Source organism: Panicum virgatum, chromosome 8N (genome assembly GCF_016808335.1).
Source record: "Panicum virgatum strain AP13 chromosome 8N, P.virgatum_v5, whole genome shotgun sequence".
Lineage (NCBI taxonomy): Eukaryota > Viridiplantae > Streptophyta > Magnoliopsida > Poales > Poaceae > Panicum > Panicum virgatum.
Genome location: NC_053152.1, coordinates 38,702,278 through 38,721,679, shown reverse-complemented (window position 1 = coordinate 38,721,679; position 19,402 = coordinate 38,702,278). Strand labels below are relative to the sequence as shown.

The window sequence follows — 19,402 nt, the reverse complement described above, 5'->3', positions numbered from 1 at the left end:
TCTAAACTGAATAATATGCGCTTACAAAATCCTCTAGGTCTAACTCTCTCCGAGAAACAATGTAGCTGATAGCATGTGAGCAAGGTATGCCTCTCATTTGCCATTTCTTACAAGAGCATTCATGAGCTTTGGCAATGTGTCTCCAAACTCTTAGATCTTTGTCAACTCCACTCACTTCACAAATAAATGGATGACTTTTGTGCGGTTTGTACTTCAAATTCCTACTCTTGTCATTCGCTTCTTTCACAACACTTTTAAGGAACTTCCCTGTTAACTTTTCAGCAATTCTTGCCCTTGTGAAATATCTCTCCATTATCATATGCCTAATCCTATCCATAAGATCAACGACAAGAAGTGGCTTTTCATCTCTAATACAATTGTTGAATGCATCTGCAATGTTTTTTGTAACATAATCGACATTGCTGTAGGTAGAAAACATACTCCTAGCCCACAAGTGCTTGTGGTTTTACTCAATCCATTTCATTGACTTTGGACATGCTTCCTTCATTTTGTTGTAGTGTGCTTAAAAAAGCTCAACTCCATACACCCTTGACGCAGGCCACAAATGCCTTTGAAACACTTCTCCATATTATCTCTATACCTTCCAGCCTCACTATATGGCACTGCAAGTTCAACTTTATTAAGGATTGCATATTGTATAATGCATCTCTTAGAACATAACTCATCTTCAAACGTAACCCCAACTTCTATCTTAGGATTTTCTACATCAGTGACGTGAAATGCATTTCACATCCCTTCTCATCATCCACAGTCAACTCATCATCACTATCTTCCTCATCGGAATTAGGAACATAATTTGGGTCAATAATAACTCCATCGTCTGTTATTAAATCGTTATACTTCTCCTTCTCATCCTCCACCCCAACATATTCGATTTCGTCATCCTCTCCCCCAAGATGGTGGCTTGTTTAGGTCTAGTTCTTTATTACTAGGAATGGGAGATGGCTCGACACAAGCAACAACTAGAGCACTCTCTAGGTTAGCAGAAGGAAGAACCTCTTTAGAAGGTTCAAGGTCATGAACAATCACTTGTAGTGGTAGCCTCCTTATCTACTAGCACTGAGAAAATGCCTCAACCAGTGCAGCATCAGAAGCAATCCGCACATATTCATTGCAAGCTTTGTCCAAGAATGATATGCAACTCTTGCTACTCACCATGCTTGACTGTTGCATCTAGCTCAGCCAAGAAATCAACCCAATTTGTAGTGTCCTTGTCTATAATAATTCTGTTATTGCTAGTGATATGATACTCCCAGGCTGCTCCACATATGCAGGAACCTGAATCACAACTCGACAAGCCGAGCTACGATCCATCCTACACATATGTGAATGCAAAGTAAAGAAAAAATTAAATTGTAACCCATATGCAAACATTCATCCCTAAACATAAATCATAGAATGCAAATGCCTGGTCGATTGAACACATACCCTGCAGGAACCCATCAAAGGTTGGATTTCTTGGGTAAATCCATGGTGATTCGCTTAGTTAATTCCTGTTGGTGCAGATCGATAGCTCGAACAGTGACTTTTGCAGGGGCGAGTGCAGGGACCGGTCGGGCAGCTGCTTGTGCAGGAGGCCAGGTTGGGCAGCGCCTTGCACTACTGCAATATTCTTTTTCAGAGGTGGTCGAAAAATATTTTCAGAGGCGGTCAAAGGCAACCGCCTCAGAGCAAATGTCTCTAAACATACGACATTTTAAGAGGTGGTTGCGCAACCGCCTCTGTTAATGGAACTGAAAAAACAAAAAAAAGGATGGGCCCGCCAAGCCCAACCCGCCGCCGCTTGCCATCCGCCCGTTGCGTTCGTCCATTGTGTCCGCCGTGTTTGTCCGCCGCCACCCGCTGCGTGGCCGCCGCGTCTGCCCCGCCATACGCCGTGTTTGTCAGCAACCGGCCCGAGCGCGACCACCGCCGAGTGCGGCCCGCCCGCGGCTGACACTGTCGTCGCCGCCGCTGAGCGCGGCCCACCCGCACGCCCCTCCTGCTCGCGGATCCAAGCCGCCGCTGCGGGGGAAGGCCGAATCCGGCCCCTGTTCACCGGATCCGGCCCTTGTTCACCGGATCCGACCCCTGGGCGACGGATCCGAGCTGCCGCCGCTGCTCGGGGAGATGGAGAAGGTAGAGAGAGGGGCGGCGGCGGAGGAGAGGGAGATGGAGAGGGAGAAGGGAGAGAGGGGCAGCCGCCGATGCTGCTTGGGGAGAGGGAGAAGGTAGAGAGAGGGGCGGCAGTGGAGGAGAGGGAGATGGGAGAGAGGGGCGGCCGCCGCTGCTCCGGGAGAGGGAGAAGGTAGAGAGAGTAGGGTTAGAGTTTGCGAAACGGCTAATATGGGCTTTAAGTGGGCTAGTCTATTAACTGAGGCGAACATCTATAACGTGTTCGCCTCTGAAAATAAGGGCATTAACTGAGGCGGTCGAGTTAAACATAACCGCCTTGGTTAATGTATTTTAAGAGGCGGTTTCCATAACCGCCTTAGTTAATAACAAATAACCCCTCTGTTAATGTTGGGCACTAACAGAGGTGGTTATTTTTTGTGCCTACCTTAGAGCTCCTAAAAAAGGTCGCTGTTAATTAGTTTTTATAGTTGTGTTGTGCAGGAGGTCGGCAGCCTGCTGGCGGGCGGTGGTCAAGGGCCGCTTCTGCAAGGGCCGGTCGATCGGCTGCTTCTGTAGGAGGCCGGCGGTCGAGGGCCGCTTCTGCAGGAGTCGGCGGCGGCGGTGGCAACCCTTGCCCCTGACGGGGTGGCGGTGGGGGTGGGGGTGCGGCAGACGAGTGGGGGTGGGGGTGGGTTGAACCGACTAGGGTTGGAGCCAGGGGTATTTTCGTCATTTTGAAGCTTTTCTCCCTCCTTCTTGCTAAAAATGACTAGTATATTATCTAAAGTGTGTTATAGCAAATATACATACTTGAAGAGTGTCCATGAGCAAAGATAAGATTGAATAGTGTCCACCAACAAAAATCAACATTGTAGTGTACAGGAGCAACATTAACCTTCGTTCTTTGGCCTGGCCGCCTGAGGGGCACGAGAACAGGTTGCTTGACTTTGTGAATTGGAGAGAGTTTTATGATGGTCTCAGTGCTAGATGAACAGTGTTTGTGGAATAATTTTTAGAGGCTAAATGAACCGCCTTTTTTGGAATGGAGAGAGTACGTACAAAAAGGGTTGAACAAACTAAATTTGAGAGACTAAAAATTAGCCCTAGATATAATAATGGGCTGGTGCTAATTTTGGGCTAAATAGGGCTAATGGTCTTTAATCACCAGTTAGCCATTATCCGAGCAAGTTAGCCCTCAATTAGCCCACATTTAATCCACCCATTTGGCATCCAAATCCACTAAAAATTAGCCATGTGCAATCCAAACAGGACAGGTGTGGAGTGCGTAATTATAAATGCTTGTTTCAATACTAAAGATTTTGTCAGACGAGCATTCAGGTGGGTAGGTTGCTCTGGTAAGTTTTGTTATTATGGTATATGCAGTTTGTGTCTTCGAAAAGAATTACATCATAACATAGGTATAAGATGGATTTATTTTATGATAAAATATAAAGATTGGAGCAATGCCTTTATCTGTTACTACATGCAAAATTGTTAAAATGAAATGAGGTCGCAAAAAAATGAGGATTCAGTTCACACAACCTTTTTTTGCCGAAAAGAAAAGTGAGCATTTTGTGGATCCAAAAATGGTCGTCTTACAATTTGCACGTGGAGTATTGAAAAAGGCAAACCAGACCCCCAGACTGGCAGCTGGCTTACTGTCGAAGACTTGAAGTCTTCAAGGCTTGAAGCCCGTCAGTGTCCGCCTCCGCCGCCCCAAAAAGCCCCCCATTTCCCCATGGCCGCCGGCAGCTCGACGGCGCGCACTGCCCAGCTCGGCAGCGCGCCGAGCAAGGAGAAGCGCCCCGCGTCCGCCGCCGGTGCAGCGCCGTCCACTGCCCAGGAGCCGCCGCCGCCGCTGCCGCCGCCTCCACTGCCCCCCCGGCGCCGAGGTCGAGGTACTCGTCGACGACGCCGGTTTCCACGGCGCCTGGGTCGAGGCCACCGTTGTCCGCCTCGAGCCCGAGCTTGACGGCCCCGGCGCCGCCCGCTACACCGTCGCCTACTCAGGCTACTCCCACATCGCGGCCGATGGCGGCGGCGCCCCCGCCGAGTCCGTCGCCGCCTCGCACGTCCGCCCGCGGCCACCGCGGCCGCCGACCCCTCGCCGCTTCTGCACCCACGACGTCGTCGATGCGTTCCACTTCCACCGCAGGGGCTGGTGGTCCGGCGTCGTCTTCCCCTGCCCCGCCACCCCCCGGCGCTGCCGAGTCCGTCACCGTCGCGTTCCCCATCACCCGGGAGGTGATAACCGTCCCGCGCCACTATGTCCGCCCCCGCCGCGACTACGTCGGCGGCGAGTGGGTGCCCTCGCAGACCGCCATCGCCATCCAGCCGGCCCGCGCGGTCAGGGTCTACGAGGCCGGGGAGAAGATCGAGGCCGTGAGGGACCGGGAGCCGTATGGCAGCTCCTGGTTCCCTGCCACGGTGGCGAAGGCGGTCGATGGGCTTAGCTACGTTGTGGAGTATTCCGATGAGGAGGAGGAAGGGGATAAGGTGATGGAGTATCTGCATTGGCAGTACATCCGACCGGCCGTGGAGCGGCATTGGGCATGGGAGGACGGTTTCCAGATTGCGCCTGGCTCTGCGGTGGAGGCGTACTGCAACGGGGCATGGTCTCCTGGGGTGGTGCGAGGAATGTCCGGGGAGGGTGATGAGTATGAGGTGATTGTCAATGGCAAGGAGGCCGAGCAGGTGGTGATCAAGGTGCTGGAGTTGCTCCGGCCGCGGCATGAGTGGGATGAGTCACTGGAGCGTTGCGAGTACTGAGGTAATACAGCAAAAATTCCATTTCGTAGCCATCCTCTCTAGCTTTGCATTTCATGCTATTTGCCATAAAGTCATGTTGATGATGTAGATTAGTAGATATGTAACTGTAAAGTTCTGTTCTAAAAAAAACTGTGAAGTTCCTTGTTTTTGCGGTGAATGGATTGCAGTGGTTCTGATGGGAGACGATGTTATTGGTCCGATCCCCTCAAAATCTCAATTTTAATTAGAACTGAAATACAGAAATAATAATTTATTTCCTTAATTTTGATGCGTCGAACCACCAATCAGTAGGGATGTAAATGGTACGGAAATTTTCCGACTGTATTCGAATTCGATCCGGTCTGGAAGGGTTTTTATCCGTCCATATCTGATTTCGAGTATTCAATATCCGTAACCGATCCGTATCCGAATACTCAAAAGTTACATTTTTATGATGTCGACATCCATTGCAATCTTATCCGGCAAAAACTAGCACTATCCGTATTCGAACAAAAATATTAAAGCAAATACGATATCAATAATATCCGTTCGTATGCGATCTATTTACATCCCTACCAACCAGGTAGTATGGTTGAAATTCGCATGAGAATTTTGAAGAAATGTGTTCTTTTGTGGTAATTATATTGTATTGTTGTTAAATGATATCAAGTACTTTTTTGAGAAACTTCTGAAATGATCAATCCATGATTACAATTTTGTTACAATTGCTTTTGTTTCTTTTTACTGTTTTGCCTTGCTAATTGTTGAATTATTACAGTGTAGCTAAAGGAGAAAGGATAATGTGGTTATATTAACTATCAGGAATGCCCCAGAAGTTGTGTGGCTTAATTGTGATTTGTTTTCCTTTTAGTATTAATCCAGGTTACTTAGCTTCAAAACTCGCAAAGGATGTATCTGAATATTTCACTTTGGCTAAATCTACATTGCTCATACTTTTGTAGGAAAATAATTACCACTACGTGAAACTTCTAGATTGTCTTCTGTAGTAAATGGAGATTGGATGCTTGTACATATACCTGCGGGATTCTTAGTGTAAACAATCACCCCGTTCGGCTGGTGGTCTGCTGGTGCCCGGCCGGCTGCTCTTGGCTGGTTTTGCGCTCACGCCGCAGCAGCCAGCAGCAGCCGAGCAGCCGCAGCTGCCGAGCAGCCGAACAGGGTGAATCTGTTAGTACTGTGAGAAGAACTAGGAGAAGTGGCATGTGTCTATTTGGAGTAAAACTTTTTTTAGTTAGAAGAATAGAAGTCGATGATCAATTTGGTTCTCCTGTATTATAAGAAAAACTAATAAAATAGTTTTTACTAAACAGATGGCTTTAAAGTGTAAAGAATCCTTTTAGAAGCGAATGATGCATTTGTTCATTCGTCACATTTACAGTCTATTGACCAGTTACTAGTTCTGAAAACTTCATAAACATGGCTGATTTATTTGTCCAACAGTTTGCTGGGTAGCCATTTTAGTTGATGCCTAGCTAATTAATCTATGGATCTCACCATGCTTTTCTTTCTGAAAGTGTACTAGTAGTTGCTTTAAATTCTAGCTAATTTATTCATGCAACAGTCTGCAGTTTTCGTCTTTTAAGGAGTACCCATTGTTCATTGGTGTAAACATGCCTTATTTCTGTTAAGGTTCTTTTGTAGTTTTATTAATTGGAAACGCATCCCCTAGAATTGTAACTTACAAGGTTCTTAAAAGTGTTATATTTGCATGGGTTCGTATCTCTCTTTCACTATTTAATTAATGAGAGTCTATTGTATGGTTTCATTGTTCTTTCTCAGACTTATTAGATTTAAAGTATCTATTATCATAGTGCATTAGTGCCTTGAATCGCACTTGCTGTTTTTTTGCTATGTAGATTCACTTTTCAAGATATATGCAAGGAAATTCATGGGATAGCCATTTTTGTCACCCTTTTTGTGGACATTGGCTAAATGCTGAGATTCTTTTTAGTCTTCTTTCACTGTCAATCTTCTCATTGCAACTGTACATGGATTTTTTTTTTTGGCATTGTATCCTATATGAGATTCATGGTTCATGCTTAGTTCTTTCATTATCTCATTTTACTTGGGATTGCTCATAATTTTTTGTCTGTGAAGAAATGAACTTATTTTGGAAAAAGAAACCTGCAATGTTATATTAAAAGCTATTTTCTTTAGTACTTTTATTTCCAGGCTGCTTATGATATAGGTGCAGATGGCACCATGGCTTGCTAGATTGCTATAACACACGGTAGTTCACAACAATGGGCATTAAATACAGTTTCTTAACTGTGGAAGGACATTCAACTAGTAATAGTAATAGAGACTTTGGTGGCTACAGTAGAATAGATTAGTTTAGTCTTAATGTTTTCAGCGTCGCATCCTACCCTACAACTTGCTTGCTCCATTCTGATATTTCAAAACTTCAATAGAGACAGGCTGACTTGAGGTGGCATTCCGCGTCTGGGAAACGTCCAAGATCACCAGTTGAGATGACTTCTAGTGATGATGAACATGATGGATAAATCTTTGCTGTTGGTCTTTGTGGTCCCTTGTACCCCTGCAGCATCTTTTGTACCCCTGCAGCATCTTGTAGTCTTTAGCATCTTGGACTGTAGGACAGCAGTTAGCATCTAGGTAGGACAACATCTTCTCTTTCAGTTTGCTAGGACAGTAGGACAGCAGGAGCATCTTGGACTAGGCAGCTAGTTTGTGCCCTGGCTGGTTGTATAAATATGTAGCCACCCCTCCCGTTGGATGGTATGGCATTGTGAGTGTAAATGAAGAAAAACCAGAAAACTTCCCCAGCTCGAGTGTCATCCTCTCATCCATGAGAGTAACCATTGAATTGCTAACATCTGGTATCAGAGCCGTACTTTTCTGTAGACTGGATATCTCTTGTTCTTCTCCTTCCCAAGCAGTCCAGCCACTCCCAGCAGCAGCTAGCGCAACAGCAGTAGCTCCGGCTGCCTCTCCTTCCCTGTTCCCATCCCCCACTCCACGCAGCAGCCCCTTGGAGGCGTGCCATGTCCGACGCACCGTCTCAGCGCTCGGTCGCCTCGAGCGCACGGTGTCAGCGAGACACCGAGCTCGCCACGGCAGAGGAGCGCAGGCGAGCGACGGCTCAAGCCGCTGCAGCAGCGGCGAGGGCGGCCAGGCTGGCTGCAGCGGAGTTGGCAGCAGCTAGGGCGGAGGTCGAAGCAGAGGAGGCGGAAGATGCAGCGCGTGCGGCGGAGGTTGAGGTTGAGACCTTGCGCGGCAGCCTCAGTGGCTCCATCGCCAGCGACACCACCGCCGACGGGGACCTTGAGGAGCTGGAGAGGAAGAGGGCGCAGGAGCGGACCACGCGGTGGGCAGCAGCCCACCCCGACGGCGGCGGCCCGGAGGACGGCGTGCCCGGCGACGGTCCAGGGGCCCGCGCGCTCCTGGCGGCGGCGCGCAGGGAGGCGGCGGCGCCCCCGGCTACCATGTCATCCAGGCGGTGGTCCGGGACGTTGGTCCCGGTGGCGGGTGGCCTACCCTCACCAAGTCCAACTACGTCGAGTGGGCCGCGGTGATGAGGGTGAGGCTCCAGGTGCGGCACATGTGGGATGACGTCCAGTATGACGACGTCGACTACGATGAGGACCGTCGGGCGTTGGATGCGCTCATCACTGCAGTCCCTCCCGAGATGCAGTTCTCGCTTTCCCAGAAGGAGACTGCCAAGGAGGCTTGGGACGCCATCGCGGCAGCTCGCATCGGTAGCGACCGCGCCCGCAAGTCCACACTGCAGGCACTTCGCAAGGAGTGGGAGAACCTGGCCTTCAAGCCAGGTGAAGACGTCGATGACTTTGCTCTCTGTCTTGACACTCTGTTGCAGAAGATGGTGACGTTCGGCGACGACACCTACGACAGAGAGAGCTGTCGAGAAGCTCTTTCGGTGCGTCCCCGAGAGGTACAGGCAGACCGCTCGCTCGATCGAGTCTCTGCTGGACCTCTCCACCATGACGATCGAGGAGGCGATTGGTCGCCTCAAGGTCGTCGACAGCGACGAGCCACAACCTCCCTCGGGAGGTATCTCCATCGAAGGGAAGCTCCACCTCACTCGGGAGCAGTGGGAGGCCCGGCGTGGTGACAGGAAGAAGGCGGAGCCCTCTTCCTCGACTGGTGGCCGCAAGCGCGGCAAGCCGCGCAAGGGGCGCGGAGGTGCCCAGGCCGGAGCACGAGGGCGCGCCGATTGCGCCGCCGCCGATAGGCCCAGAGCAACACGAGACGACGCTTGCCACAACTGTGGCAGGCCCGGCCACTGGGCCAAGGACTGCCCGCAGCGGAGGCGTGGGGGCCAAGCCCACATTGCCGAGGCCCAGCCGAATGACGAGGCGGCTCTGTTCTTGCTCCACGGGGCCATGGAGCTTCACCCGGCGGCACCGTCCGCCACCATCCTACTCCACCTCGACGAGCCGCGTGCCCGAGTCCTCCTCGGCAACGGCTCCGACGACGACAGGATTAACGGCTGGTACCTCGACTCCGGCACCACGCACCACATGACCAGACGACGGGAGTTCTTCTCCGACTAGGACACCGACGTGGGTGGCTCCGTCAGGTTTGGGGACTCCTCCGCCGTGGCGAACAAGTGCGTGGGCTCCGTGATCTTCACCGCCAAGTCCGGCTCGATGAGAGCGGCTGAGGCGTGGTGATCGACAGCGGGGTCCTCCGCATCTGGGACCATCGTCGCCAGCTTCTCGCCAGAGTGGTTCGAGGGAAGAACCGCCTCTACATCCTCCACGTAGGGGTGGCCCAGCCACTTTGTCTTGCAGCTCGCAGGGATGACGAGGCATGGCAGTGGCACGGCAGTGGCACGAGTGCTTTGGGCACTTCCACTTTGAGGCCCTGAAGCGGCTCGGCGCCAAGGAGATGGTGCGAGTCCTCCTGTGCCTCGACCACGTGGAGCAGTTCGGCGACGTCTGCGTGCTGACGAAGCAGAGGCGGCGCCCCTTCCCCCAGCAGGCGAGCTTCCGAGCCAGGGAGCGGCTCGAGCTCGTGCACGGGGACTTGTGTGGCCCAGTGACACCGGCCACACTAGGAGGGCGGCGCTACTTCCTGCTGCTCGTCGATGATATCTCCCGCTACATGTGGGTGCTGATCCTCGGCAGCAAGGGAGAGGCTGCGGATGCCATCAGGCGTGCTCAGGCTGCTGCGGAGGCGGAGAGCGACCGCAAGTTGCGCATGCTGCGCACCGACAATAGCGGCGAGTTCACGGCGGCCAAGTTCGCGGCGTACTGCGCGGATAAGGGCATCCAACGCCACTACTCCGCGCCGTACAGCTCGCAGCAGAACAGCGTCGTCAAGCGGCAACCAGATGGTTGTGGGGATGGCCCGAGCCCTCCTCAAGCAGAGGGGGATGCCGGCTGTCTTCTGGGGAGAGGCGGTGGTGACGGCCATCTACATCCTCAACCGCTCGCCTACCAAGACACTCGATGGCATGACGCCATATGAGGCTTGGCATGGGCGTAAGCCGGCGGTCTCCCACCTGCGGGTCTTCGGCTGCCTCGCGTTTGCCAAGGAGCTTGGCCACATCGGCAAGCTCGACGACAGGAACACTCCGGGAGTGTTCATCGGCTACGCGGAGGCCTCGAAGGCCTACCGCATTCTCGACCCGGAGACACAGCATGTGCGCACGACGCACGATGTTGTGTTCGACGAAGGGCGAGGATGGGCGTGGGACAAGGCGGTGGATGACGGCTCGGCTCCGACATACGACGACTTCACCGTCGACTACGTCCACTTCGAGGGAGCTGGGGGAGTAGGCAGCTCTTCACCGAGCGTGCCTACTCCGATCCCCGAGCCTCCACTGACTCCAGCGCTCGCCACACCAGCGGCACCACGCTTTCCAGCTACGACTCCGGCTGCACCACCACAGCCGGCGACGCCACGCACTCCAGCACCGACAGCCACTCCTCCGAGCACGCCTACTCCAGCACCTGCTCATGCTGAGCACAGCCTGGTGGAGTTCGCTACTCCGCTCTCTCACGACAAGGAGCGCATCGATGCGTACCACGACGGTGAGCCGCTGCGGTACCACACGATGGAGGACCTTCTCGGCGATCAGCCGACACCGGGTCTGGTGCCTCACGACCTGGAGGCGCAATTGCACCTCGCGTGCGACGACGGTGAGCCTCGGTCTTTCACAGAGGCCGAGGGACACGTGGCCTGGCGTGCCGCGATGCAGTCGGAGATGGATGCGGTTGTGAAGAACCATACCTGGGAGCTTGCCGATCTCCCTCGCGGTCACCGTGCGATCACCCTTAAGTGGGTGTTCAAGCTGAAGAGGGATGAAGCCAGCGCCATCGTCAAGCACAAGGCTCGCCTGGTGGCACGAGGTTTCGTGCAGCAGGAGGGGGTCGACTTCGACGATGCCTTTGCTCCTGTGGCACGGATGGAGTCCGTGCGACTTCTCCTTGCGCTGGCTGCCCAGGAGGGCTGGCGCGTCCATCACATGGATGTCAAGTCGGTGTTTCTCAACGGCGACTTGAAGGAGGAGGTCTACGTGCACCAGCCGCCGGGGTTTGCGATCCCCGGCAAGGAGAGTAAGGTGCTACGGCTGCGCAAGACCCTCTATGGCTTGCGGCAGGCCCCGAGGGCGTGGAACGCCAAGCTGGACTCCATGCTCAAGGGGATGGGCTTTGAGCAAAGCCCGCACGAGGCGACCATCTACCGGCGGGGCAATGCAGGCAATGCCCTGCTGGTGGGTGTCTACGTCGATGACTTGGTGATCACCGGCACCAAGGATGCGGAGCTGGTGGCGTTCAAGGAGGAGATGAAGGCCACCTTTCAAATGAGTAGACCTGGGGCCTCTCTCCTTCTACCTGGGGATCGAGGTGCACCAGGACGACTCCGGGATCACGCTTCGACAGACCGCCTACGCCAAGCGCGTCGTTGAGATAGTTGGGCTCACCGACTGCAACCCAGACCTCACTCCGATGGAGGAGCGGTTGAAGCTGAGCCGTGACAGCACAGCGGAGGAGGTGGACACTATGCAGTACCGGCGACTCGTGGGGAGCCTCCGTTACCTCACCCACACACGGGCGGACTTGGCGTTCTCCGTCGGCTACGTTAGTCGGTTCATGCAGCGACCGACGACAGAACACCAGCAAGCCGTGAAGAGGATCATCCGCTATGTTGCAGGGACTCTCGATCACGGTCTCCACTACCCGAGGTGCCCTGGGGCGGCACACTTCGTCGGGTACAGCGACAGCGACCACGCCGGCGACATCGACACCAGCAAGAGCACTAGCGGGATCCTCTTCTTACTCGGCGAGTGCCTCGTTAGCTGGCAGTCGGTCAAGCAGCAGGTGGTGGCCTTGTCCAGCTGCGAGGCCGAGTACATAGCGGCCTCCACCGCGTCGACTCAGGCGCTCTGGCTCGCTCGACTGCTTAGTGATCTACTTGGTAGAGACACTGGAGTGGTGGAGCTCAGGATGGACAGCAAGTCCGCCCTAGCCCTGGCAAAGAACCCCGTTTTCCATGAACGGAGCAAGCACATCCGGGTGAGATACCACTTCATCCGAGGCTGCTTGGAGGACAGGAGCATCAAGGCGAGCTACATCAATACCAAGGACCAGATTGCGGACCTTCTCACCAAGCCTCTTGGGAGGATCAAGTTTCTTGAGCTCTGCTCCAGGACCGGGATGGTCCAATCTTCCCACAAGACGACGCAAAAGACTTAGGGGGAGAATGATGGATAAGTCTTTGTTGTTGGTCTTTGTGGTCCCTTGTACCCCTGCATCATCTCTTCTACCCCTGCAGCATCTTGTAGTCTTTAGCATCTTGGACTGCAGGACAGCAGTTAGCATCTAGGTAGGACAACATCTTCTCTTTCAGTTTGCTAGGACAGTAGGACAGTAGGAGCATCTTGGACTAGGCAGCTAGCTTGTGCCCTGCCTGGTTGTATAAATATGTAGCCACCCCTCCCGTTGGATGGTATGGCATTGTGAGTGTAAATGAAGAAAAACTAGAAAACTTCCCTAGCTTGAGTGTCATCCTCTCATCCATGAGAGTAACCATTGAATTGCTAACAGAACATAGTCAGAATCCTAAATATTCCACTATAAAGAAGGCAAAGTGAGAACCACAGCTGCTGCAAATGGTATCAGCTGTAGGTTCTGCAAGCAACCATTCTCCCAGTTCTTGCCTGCTATCTGGTAACACGATGCTTCCTGGGAACCAAAGTGGAAAAACAAACCCTATAGAAGCATTTAATGGAAACAATGATTCCTCTGATAATGTTAGTCCCCTTCATTATGTTTGTTTTTCCTTGTTCATGTGCATTTTCTGCTCTGATTGTAAATTTATGTGAAGGTGTCAGATCAGACTAATCAAGCAGGTTCAAGTAGGAAGGATGTTACACATTTGAAAAGATGTAAGTAGTAGCTCTAACACTGATTTGATCAACATGGTGGTGCATTTGAACTGACAATTGCTGTACGATCTGCAGTGCCAGAAAAGACAGGATCCAAAGAAAAGTTTAGTCAGCATAGCTCACAGGATGCAACTGTAGTCAATGGCTTAATGGAAAGTACATTGACATCATGCAGAGCAGATAGTGAGGCATCATTTAAAGAGAGGAACAGTATGCTTTCCAAACTAAAGGCTAATGTTGAATGTGTTGTGCAAAGCTGCCAGAGTAGATTGACTGCGGTGAAATCTCAATATACCAAACTTCTTGAAGAAAAAGATGCAGTTGAAGCACAGAAGTTGGAGAAGATATCTTCCCTTAGCCAATTGAGTTCATTGCTTGATGAAAATAATAAGGCTGTAGCTGAGCTTGAGAAGATACATGAGCACCTTCGCCAGAAAGGACAGAAGATTAAGGAGGAGAGAGAGCATGAACAATCAGAGCTCTCAAGACTGGAAGAGGAGGGCAGAAGCATTGACAAAGCATGTGATGATGCCCGACGACTGCTTAGCAGCATCTTGGCTGAGCTGCAACCGAAGCTGCTAAATGCATGATCTTTGTAAATCGTTAGATGTGTCTAGCTTGACATCTATCCCATTTAACTAATGCTCCAGGACTAGGTTATCTGTAGTTTATCGTTGGAGCTGAACAGCTGATGAGGAAATCCCTTACTGGGTCATTACTCCCTTTTGTGCATCTACAAGGTGCAAATGAAGGCCAGACTTGCGGACCATGATAAATTCATCTATTTGCTAGTCTGATTGTACCTATCGGCTCATCGCTGCTTGGTTAGTATGCATCCTTTAATTTTTCGGTAGGTTTGCTATGTATTCTTCATATATAGCATCGCAGTGGGTCTTGTTTGCTACTGCTATCAATCATCACATTCATCGCAGTGGGTCTTGTTTGCTACTGCTATCAAACCATTGGTTGACCGGCAAACCCAACCAGATAAATCATATATATACTAATGATAACTTCATGGTCAGTTTACATTTTGCCATCTATTTGATTGAGAAAGTCTTCAGTCCACTGAGAAATTGCAAAACCAAAATAGTAATGTCTCAACAGACCAGACTGGAAGTTGTTTAGCAAAGTGGCACCATGAAACTAACAGCCTGCACAGGGCCACCACTAAAAGAGGATTGCACAAACGACACGACAGGCTTAACATCACGGCTGAACATACACCTTAGTCGCCACCAGAACCGGACCAGTTGTCATCGAAGGCCCTAGGTGATACAACTTGGAAACGATAGCCTGCACAAAAAAAAACACATTATCAGTTCTATTATATGATACATCCATTGATCAGATAGGAATTTCTGATTGATTGGATATGATTTTTCAAGCAGAGAACTACATAACAGCCAGGTCTCAAGGTTCAAGAGAGCTTCAGCATTCAGTCAGAAGAGTGGCGGCATGCTAGTTTCCTTGGTGTCATTAGGGGAGATCATCAGGAAATGGCAGCATACCATCAATCCCCAACAGGCAAATTGGGCACAGAATCATAAAAAATGAAAACAGTCATCAATCAATGGTTCTTAGTGAGACGGAAACAAGGAAATGGAGTATGGAAGAGGTAAACTGTATTGGAAGATGAGAACTGCTGTATCCATCAGAAAGTAATCAGTAGAAGAGAACAGATTTTATAGGCACCAATGCACCATCAAAACCTATTTCAACTATTAGTAGCACCATGTTCCTGGTGAGATAATAATACCCATTCTGAATCCATCAGCTCTACTTCAGGATAATATAACTTGAATATGGATGAAACTGTTAAGTGTGTTATTATATACTCTACTTGAGTAATTACAGCTTAGAACATATTGGTTAGAACATGGTTCCAGGGTTTTTTTTATTAGAGACACGTGAATCATGAATAAAGTCAGTAGTTAACTTACAACCTTCTGGCCTTGGGATCTTCTTGAAACTGATTTGCTCAGTACGTATGCCACCTCTATTCAAGATCTTCACAATTTGCCTGACTTTATCCTTGACCCTTAGTTTTTCTTCACATTCAATATTGACTTCCTTAAGATGTGCACATACAAATGATTGCGCAATGCGAACATGTTTTCTTTCACCTCGGCCTGCATTTAAGAAGTTCTACAGGACACAAGACATTAGTAAGATCAATATAATATACATGACCCATTCACTAGTATAATGGTAGCATATATACAGAAAATCTACCTCGTCACTGCGAAGCTGAAGAGTGAGTTTTTCAAGAATAGGCGTGTGCTGAAGAATGCGAACTAGTGCATGCATGTCAACAGTCCTACACCACATGTCGAGTAAAAGAGTCTTTAATCTTCCAAATATGGGGCAGGATTCCAAATCCCTTTCGTAGATATACTGTACACATTGCAGAGAAGCAATAATTTTCAGAAACTCAGAATTTACAGCTTTTGAAATGAAATAACTGGGGTTACTAGAAACTTTGGTAGACATTTATGAATTCCTAAATATAAATAGGAAAAACACAGAAGTACACTTGAAGGCCCTGAATACCATTTTGTCGAATCAGGCCTCTAAATAGGAAATTCATATATATAAATGAAGTGATCCAAGGGTGCACTTCAACAAATTAAATATTCGAGGGCTAGCATAAAGTAATCAATAGTACGAGGGCTTGATTGGAAATTGGTAAGTACAATAGTTAGCATCTAGTTTTGACTTATGCAAATGCAGTGAGAATTGTTCATAATCCATATGCCATTCTAATTAAAGAGAAGTATTAACAACCCATGTCTTTCTAAGTTTTTCTGCATCTGAAAAATTGATATATTGACCACAATGGCTGACGTTATAAACTCCTAAAGAAATTGACAAGGGCTATTCAGTCTAACAATTGTAGGGAGCACGAAATGGACAACTCCATATAGTAAGAATAATTTATCATAATCATCAGAAACAAACTAAAAAGTATGTCACAAATTACTGACGGTAAAAGCACCAAAAAATGATAATGAAAAACTAAAGAAGTTGTTTAAGTACGTGCTTATGCATGCCAAACCATATATCAAATAACACTATAACAGTAAGAATAGACATAGTGTGCAATATAAGGGAAGCATACCACTTTAGGCTGATCTTTCAACTCCAAATTGACAGCATTGGACAAACTATTAAGAAGCACGCTCTGATAACTCCCAACAGGATAGCCATGGCAACCTTCACAGCTTTCATCACCACCACAACCCCGACACTGATCCTTGCACCCATACGAAAGGTCAATGGACGCTGTTTCAAGCAGCGGCATGCTTTCAAGCAAAGGAGTCTTGCCTCTACAATCATCAAGGCGCAGCGAAACAACACTAGGTGCAGAAATACGAACGCGGTAACCCTCGGAGAAGTTGCACTCAACAAGACACATACGCTTCAGCGAAGGAAATGACACGTTCTGCACCCAAAAGCCGCACTCCAGCATCTTCAACTCCTCTAACACAGGGCAGCTTGAGAAATCCACAAAATCTTTGTCCAAGAACACCGAGTGAACATCCAAGCTCGTCAGGTGCTGGGAGATGAGAGGCACGACGAGCTCCGTCTCGGAGCCAACAAGGTCGCCGACAACTTTGAGCTCCCGAACCCTGCACGCCAGAGCGTACTGGATCCACGACTGGAATTGTACGTTCGGCTCGGGCTCGTCAGGCTCCCCGGCGTAATCATCCCTGGTAAGGTAGGCAACGATCTCGCAGCTGGCGAGAGGCGAATCGCCGCGGGCGGCGATGAGGCGGTTGACGAACCTGTCGAAATCCTCGGCGCTGGGGAACCTCGTCCTGGGACCGACGAGGCGCAGGGCGGGCATGCCCTTCCAGAGCTGCCGCCACCGGCGGGCGAGCACGGACGTCTGCACGGCCTCGTCCACCGGCAGCAGGGAGAGCACGTGGTGGAGCAGCGCGTCCGGGAGCTCGCTGATGCGGTCCTCGCAGTCCGCCCCCGCCGCCTTCTTCCTCATTCCGTCGAACATGTTGCGTGCGCCACAGCGGTTCTGCGGGAGCCGGGAGGGGGAAAAAAAGAGCGGAGATCAACATGGGAAGAGGAAATCCGTGCAACCTATGATCGCCTCACCGACGGTGGGTTGTTCCTTCCCTTCGGCCGCCGGCAGCAGGTAGAGAGCAATACGACTCGGCTACCGGCGATGCGGCGATGACAACGATGTGCGGCGGGGTATCAGCGTGGGCGGCGGCGAGGAAGTCGAACCGCCCGCCTGGAGGGAAAAATGAAGGAGAGGAAGAGACGCAGAGCGAACTACTAGTAGCAGTGCAGATACACTCGGTGGCTGCAGGGCTGGATTGGGCCTAAACTTAGTACAAATTCAGCCCACATACTTAATATATAAGATAGGAGTATATTTCTGAAAGGGAAAAAAATCCTTTTCACCCTCCTAGACTATGGTACGAGTCCGCATTTTCTTCCTAGGCCACAAAACCACTCATTTGGACTTCTCGAAATCGCAATACCGGACATATTACCATTTCCTCTAAGTGGTTTTCCTTCTTTTCTTTTATATTTATTTTGGCTAAATATTTGAAAATTATAGTAAATTATATAAAAATCATAAAATAGAAAATAATATTTTGTTGGACTCCACGTGCAATGAATATATTACATAAAATATTTTTTTACAAAACTTTTTATGTATATTTAGATCTATACTTTTCTATAATGAATTCGTTGCTATAGTTTGTGTGGTCCAATTATGGTAAAAAATTTATGGTGGTCTAACCATTACATTCTTGAAATGTAATAAAAATTTTATGCTCATTGGATCATGCATTCTTGAGTTATAGATTTGTCTAGAAAAAACCTAATTAAATATATTAATAACTTAGATAAATCTATAAATATTAATAGACCTAGATAAATCTATAACTCAGGCTTGCATGAACCAATGAGAATGAAATTTTTATTTTAGGCGCACAATTCAGACTCTCATGGATCAAATGGCCCACATGCAGCACCAAACTAACTTACCAGAAGTTTAGGCGCCTGGGAAAATGAACAAGGGGACACGTGGGAGGCCACCAGAGCAGAGGGGGCCGGTGGGGCCCACCTGCCAGTCGGCCAACCGTAGTGGTCGGACGAGTGGGGCCAGGCTCCACCGACTTACCCCCTCTACAGGAAGCTTCCTACAGCCTTCTCAAGATCGTTTTGGGGTGCCACGTGTCAAGTAACCAGACGCAAGCAGCCCATTGAGCGCCCCTATAAATATGAGAGGGGGTAAGAATAGGGTAGAGAAGACAAGAAGCACTCCTCTCACTTTCTCTCTTTAGTAGTTCTAAGGTTAGTGGAGCTTAGGTGAAGTAGTTGTCGAGTCGCCGGACATTCTTCAGGAAATAAGTATGGGTTCGCTACTAGATCTCTTTGTAATGTTCAGTCGTGTATACTTGACTTATCTTATAGTTATTTGTATTTGTATGATTTATGCCCTGCTGCGTCAGACATAGATTTTATAATTAGTTTACTTTGTTACTATATGCTTTGCCTGGTTAGAAAATTAGTTCTAGTTAACTTTTACATGCTCCAATATTTGTATGTTTGCTCTAGTATGCTGTCTGTCCATCGGTGGGGGCTCCGCGCGGGGTACTAGAGTATCGCTTGCTAGTGTAGACATGGTGTCTGAGTTAGTTAAGTGTTGCTGTATGTCGCCCTTTCCCTTGGTTTGTAGAGGTAGCCTGCAAGTGGTGACAACCCTGTTTAGTGCCATCGTAATCGTCCACGTTCGGTTAGGGGGTAGGAGGGTATAAATGTATGTGATGGCTTGACAGTCATATTTGTCAGCCATTTGCATAGTGCTCCCGTGTATTAGGAATAACTAGATAGAGACTAATCACATTAACCGTGTGTTTGGTTGAGGGTTGGGGTGAGGTGGGTTGGGTTGGACCCGGGCGAGGTGGGTTGGGTTGGACCCGCCCCTACGGCTGTTTGGATGCAATCCGAGGGGAGTTGGGTTGGTCCCTTCGAGGAATATTCCTCTCAGATGCGGGTTCATCTCGTTCCTCAAAAAACGACAGACAAAGCGAACCCCCTGGAGCCGACCCATTTTTCCGACGGCTGCAAACGGAGCAGACGGAGCGGGGAAGACTGGGCGACGGC

General features: G+C 49.7%; 2 protein-coding genes across 6 annotated transcripts; one reads left to right on the top strand and one right to left on the bottom strand.

Annotated features, from left to right (window-relative positions):
• The first annotated feature begins 3,828 nt into the window (after positions 1–3,828).
• Positions 3,829–14,065, top strand: LOC120685538 (protein AGENET DOMAIN (AGD)-CONTAINING P1-like). Of its 4 annotated transcripts, none has more exons than XR_005679613.1 (3): positions 3,829–4,885; positions 13,201–13,261; positions 13,337–14,052. XR_005679613.1 is itself a non-coding variant. In XM_039967527.1 (3 exons), exons 1-3 carry the CDS (start codon positions 12,986–12,988, stop codon positions 13,849–13,851), a joined length of 717 nt encoding a protein of 238 aa, XP_039823461.1. In that variant the 5' UTR covers positions 12,167–12,985; the 3' UTR covers positions 13,852–14,065. The 4 variants fall into 4 exon arrangements, 2 of the variants coding, with proteins under 2 accessions (XP_039823459.1, XP_039823461.1); XR_005679614.1 differs by lacking the exons at positions 13,201–13,261; positions 13,337–14,052 and adding exons at positions 5,826–5,922; positions 6,047–7,289; XM_039967527.1 differs by lacking the exon at positions 3,829–4,885 and adding an exon at positions 12,167–13,126 and having other exon boundaries at positions 13,337–14,065.
• Positions 14,066–14,227: 162 nt separating this feature from the next.
• On the bottom strand, positions 14,228–17,520 carry LOC120685537 (F-box/LRR-repeat protein At3g59190-like). Of its 2 annotated transcripts, XM_039967523.1 has the most exons (5): positions 17,375–17,520; positions 16,383–17,294; positions 15,497–15,658; positions 15,208–15,409; positions 14,228–14,557 (listed from the first exon to the last, which is right to left on the bottom strand). In XM_039967523.1, the coding sequence occupies exons 2-5, from the start codon at positions 17,271–17,273 to the stop codon at positions 14,490–14,492; spliced, it is 1,323 nt and encodes a 440-aa protein (XP_039823457.1). In that variant the 5' UTR covers positions 17,274–17,294; positions 17,375–17,520; the 3' UTR covers positions 14,228–14,489. The 2 variants fall into 2 exon arrangements, with proteins under 2 accessions (XP_039823457.1, XP_039823458.1); XM_039967524.1 differs by having other exon boundaries at positions 16,383–17,517.
• Between the last annotated feature and the right edge of the window lie 1,882 nt (positions 17,521–19,402).

Bases quoted from the DNA above. Each gene is read 5' to 3' on its own strand.
- LOC120685538 (XM_039967525.1), top strand. From the start codon at position 4,147: ATGGCGGCGGCGCCCCCGCCGAGTCCGTCGCCGCCTCGCACGTCCGCC.
- LOC120685537 (XM_039967523.1), bottom strand. From the start codon at position 17,273: ATGTTCGACGGAATGAGGAAGAAGGCGGCGGGGGCGGACTGCGAGGAC. The intron at 15,410-15,496 runs GTAGATTTTCTG...TGTGTCCTGTAG, and splicing joins TTCAGCTTCGCAGTGACGAG to AACTTCTTAAATGCAGGCCG. The intron at 14,558-15,207 runs GTTGTAAGTTAA...TTTTTTGTGCAG, and splicing joins GAAGATCCCAAGGCCAGAAG to GCTATCGTTTCCAAGTTGTA.